Raw genomic sequence first — 24,635 nt, forward strand, 5'->3', positions numbered from 1 at the left:
TTTAAAAATTATTGTCAAAGTATTTTATTATTCTGACCTTAACTATATGTAGTTCTTTTTATCTGTGATATAATTATGAAATCTTCACACTTATGAAAATTATTTGGTGAGCAATAAATTATATAATAATCAGTGTGTGCCTGGTTAATCTGAATATTTACTGAGTTGATCAAAAAAGGGTTAAGTTATGAAATATTGATGGTAATTTTCTTTTATTTTAGATTAATGATAATGGATGTTTATCACAAAAAAAACATAAGCCTGAATCACTGATTGATCCAGAGTGGGAAGTAATTGATCCGACTCCTGATATTCGTGGTCTATTTATGACATTTAATAAACGTTTCTTTTGGAATGCTCTGGGTTCAGTTGAAGTCCGATGGAGTCCTCGCATGTATTCGTAAGTTTGATTAATTATACAAAATAATATAATGTGTTTAAATCTTTTTAATTAAATTTTTTGGGTAGTGTTGATATTAACCTGTAAGTAGTTTTACTGGAGGGTGATGGGAGACACCTTGAATACTGGTTGCCCTAAAAAGAACTGTTTGGTTAGTCGATTGTCAGGGTAGTCAACAATGATGGTTGACCACCTTGATAAACAACTTACCTGTTAGTAATCTAATTTTTCTATGAACTCTGGCAGCCTTATAGCTAGAATTCATATTATGTAAGTCATTTAGAAATGTATTTGGTATTAATTTTTTAATAGCTGTAAAAAATTAAATAGCTGTAAGAAAATAAAGTTATAAAATAAATTATATAATAACTAAAAATTAAATTATTGTATAATGTGTTATCATGAGTTTAATCATTTGTGTGTTTTCCTTTTGTTAATCAGTGTAAACAAAAAGAAGTTTCATCTTTTTTATATTGTACAAGAAACTTTAAACATCTATACAATCTGAAGTTCAATGTCAACAATGTAATACATATTTGTGTTAACAAAAATACATTCAATTTTTTTGTGTTTTTTTTTAAAAAAAATAGTATTCATATCTGTCAGTAATAAGTTCTGAAAATTTTAATAGTAATTTATAGTTTGTTGATACAAATTTTAATGATTTAATTATTTATTGAAGATGTTAAATAAAAGACTGATCCGGTTTAAATGAATATCAAAGAAAATATTTGTAAACGCCTCAATGCCTCATAAAAGAATAATGATGCATCATCAGATAAATAAAATAAAATCTTGTGATGGTTGTCTTGAACCAGTGAAAAAATTGTTGACAAAGCAGGAAGTCTCAAGGTAGTAAATCTTTATCCTAATAGTGGTACAAGTAGAGATTTTTTCTCAAAGTATTTGCATACTGTACTGCACGACAAATTTATGCAATCTGAGATTCATCTAGTACTGAGCCCTGGCTATGATGAATTCATTCAATTAGTTCTCTTAATTGACATTAAATTGTTCTTGGTATTTAATGGAATTCAAACAGGATGGAAAGAAACCTATGAAAAAACCAGTGTCTATAAACACTGAAATACTGAAGCAAAGATTTTAATCTTTGGAACCATTCTGTTAACAAATCTATCTTGCTAATCATGATTTGCAACTAGCACATTTTCATTACAATACTCTTAAACAAAATTACATTTCCATATTCATAATCTTAAAACTAAAATCATTTTTCTTCAATTTTGAAATTTTATAAAACTATTCAGATGCGTAATATATGAAATTCAATTCTTGATTAGCATTGCTAATGTACTATTTCTAAATAATGAATTTATTTTTTTTCAATACTTTTAACTAAACTGAGATTATATAATGTTATTATCATCTTATTTCATTTCTATTTTTATTCATTTTAATTTATTTTTTGAAATTTTCTAACCTGAAAATTATTCTCGTTCTGGTTTAAAATTATAGTACAGTATTTTTCTACCACATTTTGGTCTATTTTGTTTTTAATAAAAATTAAATTTAATTTTCATGTCGCTTAGATTTTCTCAGAAATAAGTTCTTTACAAATTTTGTTGTATAATTTTATTTATTTATTGCAGTTTAACTTAGAAATTGTATATCAAACCTTAAAAATGTAGTGTTTTGTGCCATCAATTCTTTGTTTTTATAGCAGATTTTTTAGAAATTTCTAAAGGTACAAGTTCTCGACCTGTTTTCTTCAATTTTTGTTTAAAAATACCATACAAAACTATCACATTTTTTACCCCCTTATTTAAATTTTAAGAATTTCAGTGTGGCTTCATTTTGCTTTGAGAAAAAATCAGGTTGAAAATAATTTTCAAAATCTATAACTTGAAAAGGAACTGTTTCCAGATTCATGTGTATGTATATATAGGAGTTCGACATACAACTTGGATGAGTTAGAATGTGTTTTTACTGCTCCAACCATACTTTTTTTTAGTTTGGAATTACTTCATTTCATTAGTTTTGTTTTCCTCCAGTATGAAAGGTTTTATAGGTTAGGTTGTTTTGTTAACAATTAGGGGTTTATTTTGGTGTAATTATTTATTTTTATTTATTTTTCTTGGGTAGCCTAGGCTATCCGGGCCATAGGTTATCAGATGGTTATTCTTGATTGAATTTCACCTCTTTTGGTGGGTTTGTATCAGTGCTGTGTTTTGTTAAGTGTTTAGTGTTTGTGTTGTTTATTTGTGGTTTATTGGAAATTATTATAATATCTAATAGTTTTGTTAATTGAGACCATAGTTTGTTTACTGTAGTAACTATCACCTTCTTGTTGCATTGTGATTGGTTGCTTTGTTTTCGCACCAGCCTAATGCCTTGACCTGATTGGCATGTTTTATTGTTTACATTTGCTTCGATTGGGTGTTTGTTTATTCGTTGTAAACATCTATTACCTTATCTAGTTGGTTATTTATCGTTTATAATTTCTTTTTAATGTAATTAGTGTGAGTTATGTCAGGAAAAGACAAGCGGAGTAGGCCCAGGCGGGCAAATAGCCCATTCATATCTCCATCATAACTGAGGTGCGAATTGAAAATTTGTCCTCAGAAAAGGAGGAACCAATGGCTGAAGTGTCTGGTGTTATGACTTAAGCAATTGAACTTATTGATGAATTTCATAAGGTTCTTAGTTGTCAAGTTCTGATCCACTTCTTTGTGAATTTAATGAATGATATGAAATACTCGTGCAATTTTTTTAACATTCTAAAAGTGGAATATTGGGTTCATGAAAACTGGTCTCTTCTGAGTTGAGTACTTTTAAATACTTTTTCGTGGCTCTAGTTGAGGGGTATGTGGCCATAGCTGCAAGGCCTACTGAAGTGAGAGAAGTCATAGTAAAGGAAAAAGTTTCAGTTTCTGTTGTTGTGTCTCAGCGTAAGCTTTATGCTGACGTATTGCAAGAAAAGCGGAAGACCAGTTTGAACCAAAAGCAACCAGAGGTAATTTTCATAAATTTAAAAGAGGGGTATCCGGTAAGTTAAGCATGGAGATGAAGGATGAATTTCAAGTCATAGTTTGAGAAAAGAGGTCAAGCCTGAAAATTTGAAACATTCATGAAACTAACAAGGGGTTAGTCATCGTAGCAGAAGATAAGCAGACAAAGTCTTCTTATCACAGAATCCATAAGTTGTACAGATAGAGCTAGAATTGGATAGAACTAGATAGAGATTGCTCTTTGTAGGGGTTTGGATGTTCTTCAGCATCCATATCTTGTGTGTGGTGATCTGCCAGGTTTTTTTATCATTGGAAATAATTTTATTGTGGTTCTGCCAGTATGTCCGCAGAGTGTGCAGAAAGGAGATAGATCTTGTGACAGCTCTCAGATAATGATAGCTTTTAGATAATGTTGTTGTTCGCATAGATGCATCTGTGTGTTGCAAGTTCGTATTTTCAATTCAAAGATCCTACTGATCATCGTCATGAGGTCTGGGATAAAATTCTCAGATTCTCTGGTCATTGTCCAATCCTTATTGGAGTTAATGTTAACACTAAGTCACTGCTGTGGCATAGCAGTTGTACCGATGAAGGCGGTGAATTGGTTAAGGGCTTTTAGCCCAGCATGATTTTCAAGTATTTAATATTCCTGGAGAGTTGCCCAACACCCATCTACCATACCATTATATGCTGGTATGGTAGATGGGTGTTGGTTGTTTGGTGGAATGAGCATCAATGCCACCATTGGTAGGTTTATTCCTGCCAATGTTAGTGATTGAAAGGTTGTTGATGATTGCTCAAGTGATCATTCATTGATTGTTTATGAGTTTGGTGGTGGCTTGAGCGATCATTACTGATGTAACGTTGCAGTTCAGCAGGGTTGTTTTCTCACAGGCATGCAGACTGGAGGAGGTTTGTTGATTTCTTTTTGGCCAGACTTCATGTTTTTGATCGGAGTCTGAAGATGTTAGTTTTAGAGGACCTGGCAGTTAGTTGTCAGTAGATTTCATTGTTGCTGCTGAATATTCAATTCCCTGAAGTTCAGTCGAGAAAGGATTGCTCCATGGTGGAATAGAGAATTAACAGCTCTTAAACAGGGTGCTAGTCATTTACAGAGAGCATCTCTGTGTGAGGGTGATCCGGAATAGTGAGCAGTCCTGGTTGCGAAGTATAGTGATCAAAGATCTCATTATTTTCATAAGGTCTGCACGACAAAGAGGGATTCCTGGGATGCTGTGTATAGGGTTTTGAGACACAAACATAGAAAGGACGTTTGGGATAAACATAAATAGGTTCTTTTGTCTGCTCTCTCAACTTAGCATGACATAATACCAAATGTATCTGAAATTTTAAGCAGACTAATAAACAATCTGCTGCCTGATGACAATAAAGTGGGAGAGACCACATACCATCTGTGTGTGAAGCGTGAGGTTGCTCTATTTCGCAGGGGTACATTGTTTTTGTAGATTGCTGAGGTCGAAGTGCATCAGCCTATTTGTACTTTTGGCAGGGGTAAGGCTCTGGGCTTTGATGGGATAATGATGAAACTGCTTGTTCACTCAGTAGCGGTAAGTGTAAGATCTATTAAATGGGTGTTTAACAAATGTTGTTTGGCAAATGTTTCCCTGTATGTTGGAAGAAAGAGATTTTTAAATTGTTGTTTAAAGGAGGTGACTAGAATTCCACTGTTAGTTCATCTTACAGGCCCCTGATGCTGCTGCCGATTATTGGTAAAACCTTTGAGAACATTGTGTATCTTTGTATAAATGAGAGGCTGACAGTGCATGGGTTATTGATGGAAAACCAGCACGGGTTTTGTCCCGGAAAAGGTACCGAGGATGCCATACTTTGTGTGACGAGTGTGGTATCAATGACTGCAGCGGAATATGTTTTGGGAATTTTCCTGGACATTTCTGATGCTTTTAATAACTTGTGGTGGCCTTCAGCTATTTACCAATTACAAAGGAGAAATTGTACTGATAGCGAATTGCAATTACTTCAAAGCTATTTCAGTCATTGCGATGTGTTGCTCTGTGAGAGCAACCATAAGGTTGGTAAGTCATTGTCTAAGGGTTGTCCCCAAGGCAGTGTGTTGGCTCTTCTGTTGTGGGGGGTCAAGTTTGATTCTCTTCTGCAGCTGAGATTGCCCAGTGGATGTTGCGTGGTTGCTTATGCTGATGACAGGCTCCTGTTGGTTGAAGGCTCGCAGAGCTCAGAGCCACTCTTGCTTGCAGGATATTGGAGCTGTGGGTCATCAACACAAGGTGATATTCAGCCTGGATAAGACCACTATGATGCTTCTCAAGGGCTGTTTGGCTGTGAGATAGCAAGTCTGCAAGCCTGCGTTTCAGTGCCAGACCAATGCATGCATTAAATAGGATCAGGCTCAGAAGCACTTTGAGGTGTTTCTGGATGAAAAGTTGCAATTTGAGAAGCACCTTCAATATGTCACGGAGAAGACCTGTGGTGCCTTCTTCAAAATTCGACATTGTGGTCAATCCTGATTGGGGTCTTAATTTTAAGACCATGAATATCTTGTACAAAGGCATGTGTGAGGCTATTATGCTATATACAGCATCTGTTTGGGCAGGAAGGCTAAAATTTCAAAGTTACCAAAATATTTTATTGAGAGCCCAATGACTTATGTTGCTGATGGTAAGTTGCTGTTAGGAAGTTGGGTGATTTGACTTCTGAAAAAATCCAGGAAATTGAGCATCATGGATTTGATTTATGGCAAGCTAGATGGGATGAGACTGAAGATTGGTGGTATATGAATGATCTCTTCCCAGATATTAGTTGCTTCCAGCATGCCTCCTGGATTTCCCCAAACAAGTATATCATATTTCAGAACATTGTGTTTTCAGGGCAAGCTGGCGAGATTCAATCTGGTTGTTACGGGTTTATGTCCGCAGTGTGGGATGTTAGATGGTATTTCATGTGCTATATGTGTGCATGAAATATGATGAGAAGCATAACGAGATCATTTTTCGACAGGACATTCTTGGGTCAGTGCTGAATTTGCATCAGAACTGGAATAACCACGTCAGATAGTCTATAGTTGAGGAATTCATGGTTTATCTAGCAAAAGAAAGGAGCGGAGGGGGTTTAGTCCCAGCTGGACATCCTTTTTTTCCTTTGTGTCCTTTTTGTCTTTTGTTTTTATTGCTCTTGTTTTTGTTAATTCTTTAGTAGTTATGTTTTAGTTTCAGTACAAGATGTGTGTCGGACTCACTTTTTTCTCCTTGGGTAGGTGTAGGTGATTTCAGTTCCTTCACTTAACAATTGCATATTCAGTCTTCTTTAAGACTAACTGATATGTGTTTTGTTTCTATATGTCCAACTTTGTTAGAAGTACACCAATAGGAATGTTGCTTGCAGCATTCGCATTGAGGCGAGACTGCAATATGTCTGCCGTCAAGATTTTTGAAGATGACCTCCGGTAAAGTCCAGCAGATCTAGGTATGGAGGAGGTGGCACGTGGTGCCAGAAGTGTCACATGGTTGTATCATCTCCTTTGGGGTCAGGACATATAGTATACATACATATGTATGTATATATTTATACATACATATATTGTGTATATATATCTGCAAATATTAACTTAAATGTTATTTATTTAAGTTTATTTTCCTCTTGATTGGATAGAATTAAATATAGTAAGACATATTTACATTTTACTTAAAAATATTACCTTTATTAATCTCTTGAGTTTTCAATCAACTATACAAACTTATAAATTAAATACACTACATTTCACTTAGATTCTCTTTCTATGATCTATGTGAGTTTTATACACCTTCACTTTTGATGTACAAGGTAACGACTGTGCAGACATCAGGTTTTTGCATCACACCAAAGTACTTAAAACTATTCGCATACTCTACTGTCAGATTTGCTATTTTGTAATTAGTGTTCCTTCCTATCCTAGTTACATTCCTTCCAAAATAAACTATTTTTGTTATACATTCACAACTAGCATAACATTTTTGATTTCTTTAATGATTGTTTCCGCTAATAACATAAGATCTTTTGTTGTTTCAGACATAATTGCTATGTCATATGGAAATGCCAGATTAAGTCCCCTCCCAATTTTACACCTCTCTTGAAATGTTTTGTTCTCTGTAAAGCTTCTTCCACAGCTATATTGAAAAATATTGGGGATGCCATCAACCTGTCCCGCCCCTGTGTTCATAAGAAAACTTTCAGATATGTCTCCATCCACCTTTACCCTTGCCTTTGACTTCGTTATATTCCTGTAAGCCTAATTAACTTCCTTGTTATCCTATGCTTTTCCATACTCTCCCATTAGTCATTCCCATCTATATATACTATCATATGCATATATTAAATTTATGAATACTACAAAAAAATCCTTATTGAATTCCCAATACTTTTATATTGATGGTTGCAGTTAGAAATTTCTTCTGTTTGTGGTATCATTATTTTTTCTGTTGCTAGTAAATATTTTGTCTCTTTCTTAATGTCCATTTTTTGCTTGAACTGTACCAAAACCAGATTGTGGTCTGTCCCAAACTCCACACCCCTTACACTTTGTACATTAGTCACAATACTTATTGCCTACCATCTATGAATACATGATGTATTTGATTCTCAGTTTTTCCATCTGGAGACACCATGCAGGATTTGTAGATTTTCTTTTCTTGGAAACATTGTTAACAAACCTCATGCATAAAATCAAATTAAAATTAAAAATCAAAAATTAAAATGATAGATAGAAAGTAAGTTCAGTTAAATGGACAACATGCATAATTGCTTTACTTAAAATTATTTTTATTTGATTTTTAATTTTAATTCTCTTTTATGCCTTGATATTTTATTTTTTGATATTTTTACACACAAATAAAAGTTCAAAAAAATAAAAAGGTTAAATGTTTTAAATTTTAAATAAAATAAATAAATGCATATGTACATTTTACAAAGTTTGTAATGTATTTGAGATGAATATATAATTCAGCTGATGATGCGAGTAAATCGCGAAAGTGTTCCTGCATATATAGTGGAATAAGGTAAGTCATCCTACTTTATTTATTCTGTACTTTGGTTGATCTAATAAAATAAATATATTTGTATATAGTACAGAGGAATATGATTCTTAAAAGAATTTATTTAAAAAAAATATATAAAACCTTATTTCGTGAGTGATTCATAATCACTGCCCAGCGAAAAACTACTAAAGATAAATTGATGAAAATTTTTGATACATGTTCTTCTTACAATGTAAGTGCACACTAAGAAAGGACTTTTTGAAATTCTGAGTTTAAAGAGTTAAAATGGAGTAACAATGAAATTTATTATTTTTAATTTCTCAGTGACAAGTGAAGATATCAACTTAATTTTTGGGATATGTAATCTTCATGTGAACATCTAAAAACCAATTTTTGAAGTAACGAGTTTAACCTTTAAAGCCTCTAGGTAACGATATATCGTACATGAGTGCTTGTGCTAAAAGTCTCACACGTATGATGTATTGGTATGTAGTTTTTATGTTCATATTGTTCTTTACGTTACCGCTAAATCACTCATTTAGTATCTTTTCTTAAAGCTAACAATTTGTAGATATTGATGGTGTAGGTTGTTTTCGTTTTATGATAAGTATTTGAGAGAATAATTGATTTGAAAATTCTGATAATCTCTGATGTAAACAGAAGTGTGTTTCGTGCATTCATGGTGGTTATGTTTTGTTGGTTACTCCGTGCGTTTATAAGGGATTTTTTATAGGCGTTATAATATTATTTTATGAAATTAGAGTTTCAGTTATAGTGTTAGTGGTAGTATTAGTTACCGTGATCTGTAAAATGTTCAGATTTATTCGTTAGTTCGGTGTTTTTTTTTTCTACAATGTCTGGGCCTAGTAGACGTCTTACTGATGCAGAAATTAATAACTTTTTTGTTGATGATACTGATAGAAATTTTGAATTATCTAATGACAGTGGAGCTGAAGAAGATGTTGAATTAATCACAAGTGATAGTGATGGGGATTCAGAAGAAGATGAGGCATACAGAAACATCATTGAACCGGAAGATAATGTCCCTCTTCCACATCAATTTTTGGAACTCCCCAGCCCAAAACATATACCTAATCCAGGTTCCACACCTATAATTTATTTTTATTTATTATTTACACTTAATTTATTTGAACTGATGGTGAAAGAAACCAATAGATCAGCCAATCAATATTTAAATGCAAATAGAGATAGGCTGTCTGAACCATACCAAAAATTGAAAAATATTACCATTTCTGAAATGAAAGGTTTATAGCTTGCATACTGAATATGGAGATAATTAGAAAACCTACTCTTAAGAGTTACTGGAGTACAGTATCATCACAGGAAACCCCTTGGTTTGGTAAAATGTTTTCAGCGCACCATTTTAGAATTATTTTGAATTTTTTTCATTTAGTTGACAGTGCAAGTTGTCCCCTGCCTGGCCATGCTGATTATGACCCCTGCATGAAGAAGGTATCCTGTAATGTAATGGGGGAGAATATATTTTGTATCAGCAGAATGACAAGGGGCAAAAAATTAAATCAAGACTTCAGTTCAACACAGAAGTTATTGAAGCACTGGCAGATAAGTGGTTAAAAACAAAAGCCATTCTCGAAGATCCATGAGGGCCACCAGGGTTGAGAAAATTACCCAATAAAAAGGAAGCAAGGTGCTGCGTTCATACACAAGAAGGAAGACATAGAAGACCAAGAACAGTTTGTATCCGCTGTAGTAAAGGCTTACACGGAGAATGGCTTTTAAAGCATAAATGTTAAAAAAAAATGGTAACTCAAATATTTCAATAACTCTGTAAATATATGATTTTTAAGTGAATTTTTTATTTAATTTGTTCACAAATAATTTTAGAAACAGTGATAGATTAGATATAAATAGCAAGGACTTTTTTCAAATAAATAACAAATTCAGTATTTTTTTAAAAAATGAAAAAAAAGTTGAATTTAATTTTCAAGGGTGTAACACCATTTTGGATCGCAGCACCACAATCTACATAGTTTTGTGAGTAAGTACAATTTTTTTCATAACTTTATCGTGTATATTGTTATTTCTGTGGCATTTCTACCAAACACCTACTTTTTCTGAAAAACATGCTTGAAGCTACTAGTACTAGTACTTACAAAATAGGCTTGAGGCCGTAAGGGTTAAAAGTTAAAACAGATTTTTTGAATTTTTTTTAAAGCTGGCTATTTTTAAATTTCTCGTAACAAACTAAGGTAGCTTGATTTTTGGTGTGTGTAATCTTCATGTGAATATCTAAAAACTAATTTCCAATTTTTATAAAATTTGACCTTGAAGTGGTGAAGAAAGGTAAAAGAATTTTCAACAATTATTGCAAATTTCCTCCATTTCTGACTATACTAAATGATATATTCACTAGCTGTGGGCTTGCAGATAATCTTCAGATTAATATCTAAAAACCATTTTTTGGTTTTTTGAATTTCAATTTTTTAAGGAGTGTGATGTGTACAGCACAGTGACTCAACTAACTATAGCCATTGTCACTGTTATTGTTTGTGCAATGTGACTAGCAGCACCTGCCTTTGGTTACTTGACTAAAAAATATTTAAAAAAATTTTAAAAATGTTAAAAATGAATGACGTACAGTTATTTCCTCCTAGTGATGTGTATTGGATAACGCTAAGAACCATGCAAAGTACATTGTATTACTTTTAAGATGGAGGCCAACTCTTCTAAAACCTCATTCTTCAGATCATTCAAAATTTTGGGTCCTATACTGACCAAACTATTGCTCTGAAGAAATTAAAGTACAAATAGTTTTTATAAATTGAACAGAGTTTAATTTTTATTTAACATTATTATTCTGACAAGCATGAGTTTAATGAACACAGAGGAACCCGGGGGGCGGGGGTCAGAGTCCCCTGTCTAGATGGGAAGAGCTTGCTTCACTCATTCTAACCCAACTAAACATCCCCTAAACAAGACGGGAAATGCAAGTAACCATATAGCGCACGCGAAGCCGCAATGGAGTTGCTAGCATAGTATATAATAATAATAATATAAATCATATCAGGAATAGGTAAATATGCTTCTTCATAAATAAAAAAAAGTAACTGCTCTAGCATTCACCTGGATGGATCAAGGGAAACCATGGATAAAACCTTGGTAAGAGCATTTTTTTTTTTTTTACAAAAAAAAATATAGAAGAGATTAGACTTATAAAGTACTAGCCCCTCTCACAGCTTTGCTCACTCTATGTGGGAAATCATATTATTTTATGTTTTTTAGTCAAATAACTGGTTGCAAATGCAGTCAGTCACAATACTGGTATGCCATTACTGCCAGTAATGGTGGCAGTGGCTGTGTGGGTTGAAGCACAACACTGTATACCCTCGGGGATCGGAAAATTTAAAATCATTATTCAAAGTTTTTTAAACCTTCTTCACTTCATTTCAAGGTCAAATTTCAAAAATCTAGAAATAGGTTTATTCACATTAAGATTATACTCATCAAAAATCAGCTTGATTTCTTCATTTATTATCGAGAAATTAAAAAGAAAGCAGGGTTTAAAAAAAAAATTCAGAAAACCATTTTAACCCTTCAAACTTGGAATTTAAAAAATCTAGAAATTGATTTTTAGATATTCATATGAAGATTACACACAAAAATAAATCAAGCTGATATCTTCAATTGTTACCAAGAAATTAAAAAATTGTAAATATCATTGTTACTCCATTTTACCCCTTTAAACTTGGAATTTCAAAAAATCCTTTTTTTTAGTGTGCAGTTACACCATAAGAACACGTATACAAATTTTCTTCAATTTATCTTCTATAGTTTTTTCTTGATGTTCATTATGAATTACTCACAATATGTTGTCTTAAGTTTCAATGTAACCTTTATTAAAAATAGCTCTACTGAAAATTATCTTGGGAGTGGCTTGCTGTAAGAAAGGAGCATGGGAATTTAGCGACTTGCCACCTAGTGGCCTGAATGAGAAGTACAGCTCCGTAACGGGTTATCCTTTATTATTCTATTGGATTCCTTTATAATATCCATATAATCCTATTCTAAATAATAGTGATCTGTTAGATTTGTTGTGATCGAGTGTACCTGATGCGTGTAAAAGTTAGCCTTCAACCTACTAAGAAATACCCAGTTTGAATTTTGAAAATCAGATGATTGTTTGCAAAGATCACCATGATTGTTTGCTAAGATGATTGTTATAAGATCACCGTATTGAACCTCCCAAATCAGAACCCCCAAGGGTACCGCATTTGTTACCAGTTGATGATGATGATGATTGGTCTAGTCTCTCACAAGATTGCCACATACCTCACCACTCTAGCCTCACATTTAGTCCCCATCAGAAGCCCATCATTGTTAAACAGAATTTTTTTTAAAATTTATTTAGTATTATTTTATTTAAAGTAAATTTAATTCAATTATTTTTGTAATATTATTCATTCGATTAATTTGAGTAATTCAGTTCAACCCAGCTCACAAAGACTCACAATTCATTAATGTTTATGCTCCAAAACATGAAACATTAATATTCTTTTTTCTATTTCTTCTGGTTTGATACTTAAAATTATATCTCTACTACTTCATATATATATTTTTTTTTTCAGAATGAAATAAATCTAAAAACTTTCTCAGTTATGCCAGGAATCATGGGTAAAAATTTGTATTTATATAGATGTAAAAAGAGGAGGAGAAAAAATGCAGTGTTATTTTTTTTTTATTTTTTAATTAATATGATTTAAAAATTCATTAACAGAATAAAAGAAGATTCTTTAATTGTATTTTGAATAAGATTATGACAAGATTTCTTTTTTTGAATGGTTCAATAATTTTTTTGAGGATGGCAACAGAAGAAATATAGATCCTTTTTTTGTTAAGACCCTTTCTTTTAAGTCAAGGTATTGGTTGAATTACACAAAATCAGTTCATTGTGTAACTCAAAATTCAGATTTGAGGTTGATATATTTTTTTTAAACAAGGATTTATTTTTTTTACAAAGATTGTGCATTAATCAAATATATAAAATTGTAAGTTTTAAAAATTGATATAATACGTTTTATACTTTCATTAAACAAATTAGTGCTACAAAAGGAGTTCCCTTTAACAATTTTTAAAATTATAGTTTAAATGTTAAAATTTATATTTTGCCTGTTTTTTTTTTCAAGTTTCTGATTGAATAAGAACAAATTTTTAAAGTATATTTAAGATTGTTAAAATGTTAAATTAAGACTGTAAAAGTTTTAGATATGGGCCTGTAAGTAATTAAATATATATTTTTTATTAAATATATATATATATATATATATATATATATAGAGAGAGAGAGAGAGAGAGAGAGAGTGTGTGTGTATGTGTGTTCCTCCACAAAGAAACAGAAAGAATTTCAGAACAAGTTCTACCAGCGAAAATAATGAAAAAAGTTTATATAAACATGAGTTTGGAAATGCTTCCTTAGTGACTTATGGCTGGCACAAAAATTTTCTCCATGATTCCTGGGCAAAGAGCGAAATAAAGCCTTACAGAAATTTTAGGAGCTCAAATTAAGGAGTAAGCTTGGTGGTTGCTTGTGGTTTTTGACCCAGCAAATTGAATAAAACAGTTTTTAGAACTGTATCTGCAGTGGATTTAGAGAAAACTGGGCTAGAACACAAAAAATTGTTGTGAAAAGCCCATTTTTTAAGTTTTACATAACATACAATAACTTTGTTACATGGGTAATATTTGTGTGAAATTTTTAAACAAAACTTTCAGAAAATTCTGAACAAAATGATGTAAATAAAGTCAACTACAAAACAAAAACAAGTTACAAAAAATGAATTTTTAAACAGAAAGAATAATACTTTTAACATCTGAGAATATCTAGAAAAAAAAATAATTTTCACAAAAATGAAATAGTAAAAACACATTAAGAACTTACTATTACAACAAGGGTTCAGAATGTCTTCCTTCATTGTTAAAGCAGAACTCTGCTCATTTTAAAATTCCATGGGTGGCACTTACCAACGTATCTGGATTATTTTGTAGAATTTCAAATGCATTGAAAATTCTTGCCATCAGTTCAGTGGATATTGTACTGTTGCAGCCAACGAGTTACCATTGTAATAACCAAAAATAAAAAATTATGACAGCACATTGCTCATTTAAAAACTGAAGTGGCATTTTGAAAACGCAGAACACAAACACTTTACTACGCTGCACAATTGACTACAACTTTTAAAAGTGTACAAAACTATTCACATACTGTAGGCAAATTGTGATTGTTGATCAGCTGTTAATACTGCCAACTTATGAAATAAAAAAACCATTTATTTTACCATTAATATTTTTTTTCTTTTCAACATTTTTGGATAAAGTATTAAACTGGTGTTTTATGTTACTTCCTTTTTGTCGATTTTATTTTTGTTAAACGATTTTATTTCTAGATATTCTCGGATGTTAAAAGTATTATTCTTTCTGTTTAAAAATTAATGTATCTTTTCACCTACATTTACTCTTTAACCAAAATTCATCTTTTGTAACATGTTTTTGTTTTGTAATCGATTTTATTTACTTTTTTCCTAATTAAATTCTTTACAAATTTTGTTTAAAAATTATACATATTTATTACCCATGTAGCAAAGTTATACGTAAAACATAAAAAACGGGGTTTTCACCACTTTTTTTTGCGTTCTAGCTGTTTTCTCAAAAACCACTGTAGATACAGTTCTCAAACCTGTTTTATTCAATCTGTTACGTCGAAAACCACAAGACCATCAAGCTTACTCCTTAATTTGGGTTCCTAGAATTTCATTCTGCCCTGGAATCATGGCAAAATCTTTCGCCAGCCATAACTCGCTAACAAAGCATTTCCGAATTCATGTTTATGTGTAAACATTTTTCATTATTTTCACTGGTAGAAGTCATCCTGACATTCTTTCTGTTTCTTTGGGAAACACCTTTATGTATATATAAGGAAACACCAGATTAAGTGAATGATATTTTCATACTCAACATTCCTCAAAACAGAAAAAAAATTCATTCCTCAAAACTTTCGCCCCACCCCCCTACCATCACTTTCATCATGTGACCGAAAGTAACACCATACTTTTCTTCAAAAAGTCTGTTATAGTATAACAATTTTATTAAGGTGGTTTTTGGGACTGTTTTATTGTGTAAGTGTTTATTTAACATTATGAGATTCACCCTAATCACATAAATTTCTAAAGTATAATTATTTAGAGTAGATTCTGTTTTTTTTTAAGTATACAAGTACATTTTATCATATGTTTTTGAAAAGGTGTCGGTTGATAGATCTAACTAGTAAAAATAATTTCAGTTAAGAATATTGCAATTTAAAAATCTGTGATATCTTTGTAATATTATTTGGTATGACTGGTAATAAAAATATATAGCTAATTAACATTTCTTACAAATTTGGTGTGGTGTTATGAGGTATTTTAAAAATCTGGGCCGGTTGCTAATAAAAAGTGATAAATAATGAGTCAAAGCAAAGATGAAAAATAGCTTCACTGCCTCTTTAGCCAGCTATCAGCTGTCTGTTGTTTTCCGTGCTTTTGGCAGTGATTAATGGTGGCTACAAAATAATATACAGTTCCACTAGTTGTGTAACAATCCAGAGAGAGTGTGATTCAGTTTATGAACATGAAAGGTCTTAATGCTTCTGAAATTCACTGTTATCTGCATGAAATTTATGGACCTACAATAAGAGTGTAGGAAAGGTAAATCAATGTTATTATAAGTTTATTGAAAAAAAATTATTCATGATGAAGAAAGGCCTTGAGTTCAAAAAGATAACCTTACTAAATGTATAAATGCAACAGTTCAAGAAAAATGATAGTTACAACAGAATTTTAACACATTTTACTGAGTACAGAGTACGTAATGTCTACTGTAAAATTAGGCTATTGTAAACCATGTACAAGGTAGATAGTACTGCCAATTATAAATACTGTTTTATGTTAAACGAGATGCAACGTACTGTTTCTTCCTTTTTTATTTGAGTTTTTGTTTTTTTTTTTATTATGTATAACTTTTTTATTTTTTAGCATATTATACAAATTTTGTGTAACCAGACTACCTTAGTGATTCAATAATCAAGATTACTAATTATTTAAAGCTGATTAATTTTACAGCATTATTAAAAATTTGTAGTGTTGATGAAACCGCCACTACTTTCTTATGTCCAAGTAATATAATACACCTTTTCAGTTTCCTACATTTTCTTTACCTCTACATCATGCATCCTTAGTTTAACTTGTTAGAGAATTTCAATCTTTATTGTCTTCTGCATTTCTGACTTCTAAACATATCTTTATTACAAAGTTAACTAAACATGGATGTTTTAATGTATGTTCAACCAGTCAAATTCTCCTCTTTACAAGATTCTACTACTAATTTCTCAAATTTTGTGTTCATCGAAGGATGTCATCATTTTACATTTTATCAACCTACATAATTGTCAAAATCTTGTACCAATACATTCAAAGGTTTCTATTATTTCCATTTTGTTTTTACTGTTGTTTTGTTTTGCTGCATTAAAGCTGACACATGTTGCTTAGATATTTTCTAGAAATGTTTCTAATTATTAGATATATTCTAAAAATAATCACTGTTTTTTATGGCTTTATTCATCCTTTGTAATTTGATCCCTGAATAACAAAATTGTATTACTTCTTGTGCATTGTATTTCCTGTTTTAATATTAAATTCGTCATTATCACTCTTTCTGTTTGCATTTTGTTCTAGCGATTGACCACTACTATTTCCTTTAACTTATCTTTGATTTCTACCAAAAGAACAATATCATCACTGAATCTTAACATTTTTTTTTCTTAAATTGTTTATTTACTCTGAGATTTTTCCTTTAATCCAAATTAAGAACTTTTATGCCCTTCATTACAAATTAAAAAGCAACTGGTATCCTTGATTCCTTTCCAAATCAGAGCTTCGTTTTCATATTCTTCCACTGATGTAAGAAAACTGATTTTTGTACGGATTGTTTGATTTTTTTCTTACCAAAACCTTTCCTCTCATTTTAATGTTTATAAGTAAAAGCAAAGTGCATGTTTGCAGAAGTAGAATATAATTTTAAAACTTATAAAAATTATCATGTATTTACAAGATTATTCTTTTTTTTAAGTTTAGCACTACCATAGAGATCTGTACATTTTTAGAACATAAAAGATTATATAAAATATATATGTATATTATTTTAAAATATATCTTAAAAGATGAAAATGTAAATTCATTTGTTTACACCATATCAGTATATAAAATAATACTCTGCTGCTGCTACTACAATCAGTTATTAAATCTTTATTGGTAGTATAATTTGAATATATTTTTAAAATCTAAATTTTTAAAATTTAAATTATGTGTACTGTTTCCTTAACCCAGTGATCATATCTTATTAACCTCACTTGTTCATTGATTATAGTTTCTTATCTATTTTATATTATGTGTGTTTTCTTGATCTTGTGCTTGTAAATGTTCCTGAAAGTTGTTTTTTATTAACATCAGTTGACTAACATTTCACATAGAATTTTGACATCTTTGTTACTTTCATTTTATTTTATAAATGGGATTTAATGTAAATATTATATTTAGTGTTGGGGAAAGTTACAAATATAAAATTACAAATAGCTCGTTTTTGCCAAAAGAATATTGGACTTTATTTTTAACAGAATGAAAAACAGAATTATATAACCATGTTCATAAAAACAAAAAAAAATGCATAAAAACACTATTACATATTATTGTTTTGTTAAGACAAATGCTTTGCACAAAATTTCCTTGTGCGATATTTATATACAACAATCCTTAAGTAAAGTATAGGTAAACTTATTACATTAAATATTTCTTTTACATAAACACAGTATGTAATAACAATTCAGAGTATAATAATAGTATCTTATTGTTTAACAGAGGATTACCTTAATATTTGGTAGACGATTACTGTTTTCTGTTAATGAAAAACAAATACCTTGACACTCACCAGCACAGGATGCAATCTGGATTATAACAACAAAGAGTTCTAATGGACGAAAAACACCAATATGTTGATATTCAGTCGCACAAAACATAATCTCACAATCATGGACCCTATATATGTCTACATAAGTTCCTTCAAGTCAATATTTTTTAATGCAGTTATAGAGAAGAAAAAGCACAAACACAACGTTTAAAGGATCCTTAACACACAATAAAAAGATTCATTGTTGCAGAACATGTGCAATCCACTTGTCAACCGCACGAAGTGTGAAGCTTGATCAAACAATACCAGAGTTGCAAGACGCACCAATGATCACTCGAATGATGGTCGCAGACCATGATCAGAGAGAGACGATGGTCGGAGAGAGACAGAGAGAGACGATGGTCAGAGAGACGACACACAAGAAGAGAAGAGAGTGACCATAACGAGACTGCCGAAGCAGAAGAGAGGTGAGACTGGCTGAGAGAGAGACACACACACACTGAGAGATCGTGAGAGAAAATTGAGAGAGACAAAGACGAGAGACGGCGAGAGAATGCCCTGACTCTAGAGGTGAGCCGGCTTATATAGGGTAGGTCGAGCCGAGTCCATCCGAAAGGAGCTGTGTGAACGGTGAAGAACCGCTAAATCGTCAGGCGCCAAGTGCATCCGAAAGGAGCCGAGTGAATTGTAACATGTTTACGTTTAGTTCTTCTTCTTTTTTTATTTTATTTTTTAAACACTATACACATGAAATAATACAGAATTAAATCTTAATAAATAATCAATACAAAAGTCAAATAAAAGTCAACTGAGCATATATTTATATGTATGTTGAATGGAATGCATTAATTTCAGTGTATGAAAAAATTTCTTATTTATAATTAAAATATTCATTAGATCGAAATACTGTTAAATTTTAGATGAAACAAATCAAATACCAAACCAGTTGAATTAACTTAAAAACTGCTTTACGTAATGGCGTAAACATTTAGATTTGCTATTTATTGCTTTATGTAAAGTTTTATGTAGCTTAAAAAGTAGTAGTTAAATGTGTTTTTTCATCTATTAAGAGATGTCATTTTGAATCCTGCAGTATTTTTCAGTAATCAGACATGTAGGTGCTATTTATTAATAGCTGCTAAATAAAAACAATGAAGTTTAATTTAAAAACTGTACGAGGTGAAAATGGAATGATTTATTCTAAACATGTTCAGTTTTTGGTCAAGTTCGCAGACACAACGTTGTTCAAGAAACAACAGTTTTGCCGATTTTGCATTAATGGACTAGGGTTTGTCAATAAATCTGTGAATGGTGTGATAAACAACATAATCCAAGGTTGTTTATTATTACAATTCTGACCTGTATGCAAATGCCAATGTCAGCTGTTTCCAGTTGCTCTCTGCGTGCGTTGGGTGTGTTAGCTTCGGTGCTGTGTACGTTGTTCTTTTGTTGTCAATATATAGTCACGTCAAACTCTTTACAAGATTTCAGTTTTCTGAAGACTTTATTTAATGTTTTACTTTCTGCTCACGGCTGTTTCTGTATTGTCGGTTAAGCTAGAATTAGATTTTTTTTTTAAGTGAAATTTGTGCTTGGTAAGGCACATCGTGCTATGTGTTTTCATCCTGTAAGTTAATTATGTGTCTGAATTCATGTTTTTATTTTATTTTGTGAATGTAATTGTAATGTTTATTCAATTGTTCTTAGTTACTTCTACTGTTCTTGTAACACAAATGTTATGTATCATATTGTTCTCCATTATTACAGACGATGTATAAACTTTTCTTGCGTTTCTGGTATAATTATAAATTAAATAAACTTCAAATAACGTTGATGTGCTGTTTTATTTGTTTTTTCTCTCTTTCGTATTCTCTACCCAATCCAGACCATCAGAACCTCTCAGAACAAAACAAGACAAAGAAATTGTGAAAATTCACTAGGAATATGGTGAATATTTGTTGGAAAGAGCATTAAGTTTGTGGTGTTTTTGGTCATAATGAATTACAACAATTGTAAAACTAAATTTGGGAGAACCAGCCAAATTACAGATCTGAATAAGCAGCTTATCTTGTTTAGCACCTGATATGGCACTGTAGTGCCACATCAGGTGCTAAACATTTCTGCTACTGCTGAAAAAGTAGGTTTGTCGTTTTCAAGCTGTTTTCAACAATTAGAAATTTCAAAGAGTAGCTTATATAGCATTTTTTGAAAAGATCTTGGACTTGGACTGCATATTTAAAAAATGCAGTTGATGTGATAGTTATAGTCATGAGAGTATGCTCAACTTCATACATCAGTTCATCCAAGACGAACCCAAACACAGTAGTATACACAAAGGAATCAAAACAGAATGATACCGTTGGATGCACTTTTGTTTTAAATAATAGAATCTATATGTTTAGTCTATCTTGTATTACAAGTATCTACGATGCTCTAAACTGCATGCCATCAATAAGGCTTTGAATATCGTTAACCCAAAATACCGTCACATCCTTATTTATAGTGATTCCTGTAGTGCGCTCCAAGCTTGAAGATTTGTATTCTAGACATCCTGTCGTCACTGAAATTCATATTGCAATCGCCGAGTTGAACCATCACAACGCACAAGTGAGTTTCTGCTGGATCCCTAGCAATGTGGGAATCCCAAGTAATAAACATGCGGATTCCCCTACTAAAGAAGCATGTAGCCAACCAGTCTTTCACTTCTCATGTTATTACTATCAATTTTTTTAAATTCTGTTAAACATGTTCTTTGAGGAAGGTGGCAAGATGACTGGGCTGCTACAGTAGATAATAAACTTCAATACACAATGATACTGTGCTGCCAGGGAGCTCTTCAATCTGGAATAACTGTAAGAGGAGGTTATTATTTGATGTTTACAAATAGGGCAACTACATATGTACACTTAATGAATCAGACAGATGCACCGGTTTGTGTTTGCTGCGACTGCCAACTAATGATACACAACATATTTGTGGACTATGCATGTTACGCAGCATTGCATCGGAAATTTAAATAAGAGCTAACATCCAGGATATTCTAGGAAACAATCTGATGATTTTATAGAATATCAAGTTATTTCTTAAAGCCGTACATCTACATTCGATTATTTAATACTATAATATGTTTTTTTGTACTTTATACTGCACTTTACCTTTTCTTTTTTTTTGTTGTTATTGTGCAGTTTGTTCCTTAATTTTATTTATTATTTTTCTGTTTTTTTAGTTTATATATTTATTATACTTAGCGCCTGTTATTATAAAATTAGTTTATATATTATAGAATCCTTGTTTTCAGGCGCTAATAACAAACATTCATTGTGCACCCCAAAAAAAAATGCATTTGTTTACTAAGTAATAGAATTGCAGGCAGATTACCCTGATTTTTAAAAAAAAAATTCTTAATAACTAGGTCCATATTTGACTAAGTTGACTCATGAATAAACACAATGCTTCATCTGGAGCTTGGAAAACCCTAGATTAATTATTTAGCAGTGTTGTGATAGGATTGTACTTATTACAATGACAGTATTTTATATAAGGTATTTTTGTAGAACAATGAAGGTGTTACAGTTACAGTTGATGCAGAGCACTGCTGCATAATGGTAACTGACTTCTTGGAGTTGTTAGAGGCTTTGTGATGGAACTAGTCTATGCATAATCCTTAAATTGTTCAGGCGCATAAAGAAAATATTCAAGATGTTCGTAAAGTACCACCGCAATTATGTAAAAATGTGATGTAGAACTTCCTTTACGAGATTTCTGTAATAGAAATAGTACCATTTATCAGATAATTGATTCCACATTTACTTATAAATTTTTTACTTTAAAATGAAATAAAGGTAACTACAATTTTTGAAAATAATATACATTTTATTATTAATTTAAAATGACACCTATAATTGAAAATTATTTTAATATTATGATTTAATAGGACATAAGGATAATTTTTTGGTCTCGTTTAATTCTATAAATTTATTTATTTCATCATTATATTTAAATTAACATTTTTCAATTTTTTTGTTAATATTCATTATATTATAACTATTTACAAGGACATAAATATAAAGCATAGAAATTTTATTATGCAAATCACATTAAGAGAAGTATACATTTTCAACCATATAGAACATGCAAATATTGGAAATAAATTTAAATTCCTTAGTTTAGAGAAAATATGTATAATAAAACACAATGAGTAATAATGAATAACTTTACTTAATGAATAAGTAAAGTTTGAACATGATAGTTAGAGAAATGCAGTTTGATCATTTTATTGTGCACATCATGATACTATATGCCGTAAAATTCCACTGTGAACTATAATATAGAGATAGTCATATCTGATTTGATTCGTGGAATGTAGTTATCCACAACCGGTAATGTCTTACAGCAAGTATTGGAAATATCCACCATTTTCTTGAAGGCAGGTTCGAACCGTAGGCACCATATTTTTTTGACACCCTTCGTAGGACATCAGTGCTAATGGAATTCATCTCGGCAGTAATGGCTTGCTCCAGACCTTTTAGAGTATTTGGCTTTGCTCATTGTATACATTTTTTCAAAAAACCCCATAGAAAGAAGTATGTTGATGATAAGTTAGGGGAACGATGGAGCCACAGACATTTTGAGATCATGCAATCACCAAACATTTCTTCCAAAAATTCTATGGTGTTTTTGGATGTATGGCGCATTACCCCGTCTTGTTGCTGGTAACAATAGTGTTCATCAGGTTGGAGACTATCTATAAATTGCATAATTACAGTCTGGTAATATGCTGAATTGTCAAAGGTTTTCATTAAAAAAATTGGGCCCATTATTTGTCATCAAAAAATTGCACACCAAACCCCTACCTTCTGTGAGTGCAGCAGCAATTTATGTAAGATGTATGGATTTTGTGTTGACTGATATCTTTTGTTCTAACTATTGATGTAACTGCTTAATCTAACTTTCAAAAATTGCTAAAACACAGTTACTGAATGTCAGTGTGCTCAAGACAAATGATTTGTGCAATAAAATGATCGCAGTGTGATTAAGTGTACTAACATTAATTTAAATTTTAACATTTAGATTTTAAAAATATATTCAAACTACAAGGTCTGTAAATAAAGTAATAAAGTTTTTATTGGCAGCCAAAATGCCAACACTGTTGTAAAGTTACTAGTAAACACATGGTTATATGAGCAGCTGATTTATATTCGGTATTAAAATTTTTAGTGTATTGTTGCCTCGTGAGACAAACTTTTCATGAAACAAGTTTTTGTTGTGCGTTACAAAAATGAGTGATGCTAATTATGAGCAATGTTGCACAATCAAGTTTTGTGTTAAACTTTGTGAGAATGCTACTGAAACTTTATCAAAATTGATAATGGCGTATGGAAATGACTCTATGTCACGAGCCAAGTTTTTAGGTGGTTTAAAGCATTTTCAGATGGGCAGGAATCAGTTGCGTATGATCCATGCTCTGGAAGACTGTTAATTTCAAAAAGTGATGACAATGTTGAGCGAATCAGAGACTTGATATGGTATGACTGGTGATTAACTGTCAGAATGATTGCAGAACAATTGAATTTGAACCATACCACAGTCCATCAAATTTTGATGAACAAATTGGACATGAAAAAAGTTTGTGCAAAATTGGTCCCAAAAAACCTCACTGTTGAACAGAAAAACAACACGGTGGAAGTGTGCCGCAATATTCTAGGGTGAATTGAAACTGATCTTGATTTTTTTATAAATGTTATTACTGGTGATTGATCTTGGATATTTGAGTACGACCCAAAAACAAAATGTCAGAGCAAGGACAAAACTCATCACATCCCAAAAAAGCAAAAATGAGCAAATCAAAAATCAAAACCATACTAATCTGTTTCTTCGATAGTAATGGCATTGTCCATAATGAGTTTTTGCCTACAGGACAGACTGTAAATCAGTGTGTTTACTGAGAATCTTGAAAGACTGCGGAAATAGTTGCCCACATGAGACCAGCCATCAGAGATAACTCTGGATGCTGCATTATGACAATGCACCTTGTCACATTGCACTCTCAATTAATGAGTTTTGGTAAAGAAAAAATTCTTGTAGTTTCTCAACCACCTTATTCACCTGAATTGAGTCCATGCGACTTGTTTCTGTTCCCGACTTTAAAACAACACCTCAAAGGATACCATTTTGGAATAGTAGAAAACATTAAAAAAATGTAACTGACCTCAAGGATATTCCGGTTTCTGAGCTACAAGACTGCTATGAAGAGTGGAAAAACCATTTGAAGCATTGTGTGGCTTCCAG

The 24,635-nt window shown here is 31.7% G+C and overlaps 1 protein-coding gene across 2 annotated transcripts in view; it reads left to right on the forward strand.

The window, feature by feature from the left end:
• The window catches only part of mh (DNA-dependent metalloprotease SPRTN), an 82,768-nt gene that overhangs the window by 14,536 nt on the left and 43,597 nt on the right, over positions 1 to 24,635 (forward strand). For both annotated transcript variants that reach the window (XM_075362076.1, XM_075362072.1), the window contains exon 3: positions 222 to 400. In XM_075362076.1, coding sequence (XP_075218191.1) covers positions 222 to 400 — 179 coding nt within the window. The remainder of the gene's footprint in view (positions 1 to 221; positions 401 to 24,635) is intronic.

This window comes from Lycorma delicatula, chromosome 1 (genome assembly GCF_047948215.1).
Source record: "Lycorma delicatula isolate Av1 chromosome 1, ASM4794821v1, whole genome shotgun sequence".
Taxonomy (NCBI): Eukaryota; Metazoa; Arthropoda; class Insecta; order Hemiptera; family Fulgoridae; genus Lycorma; species Lycorma delicatula.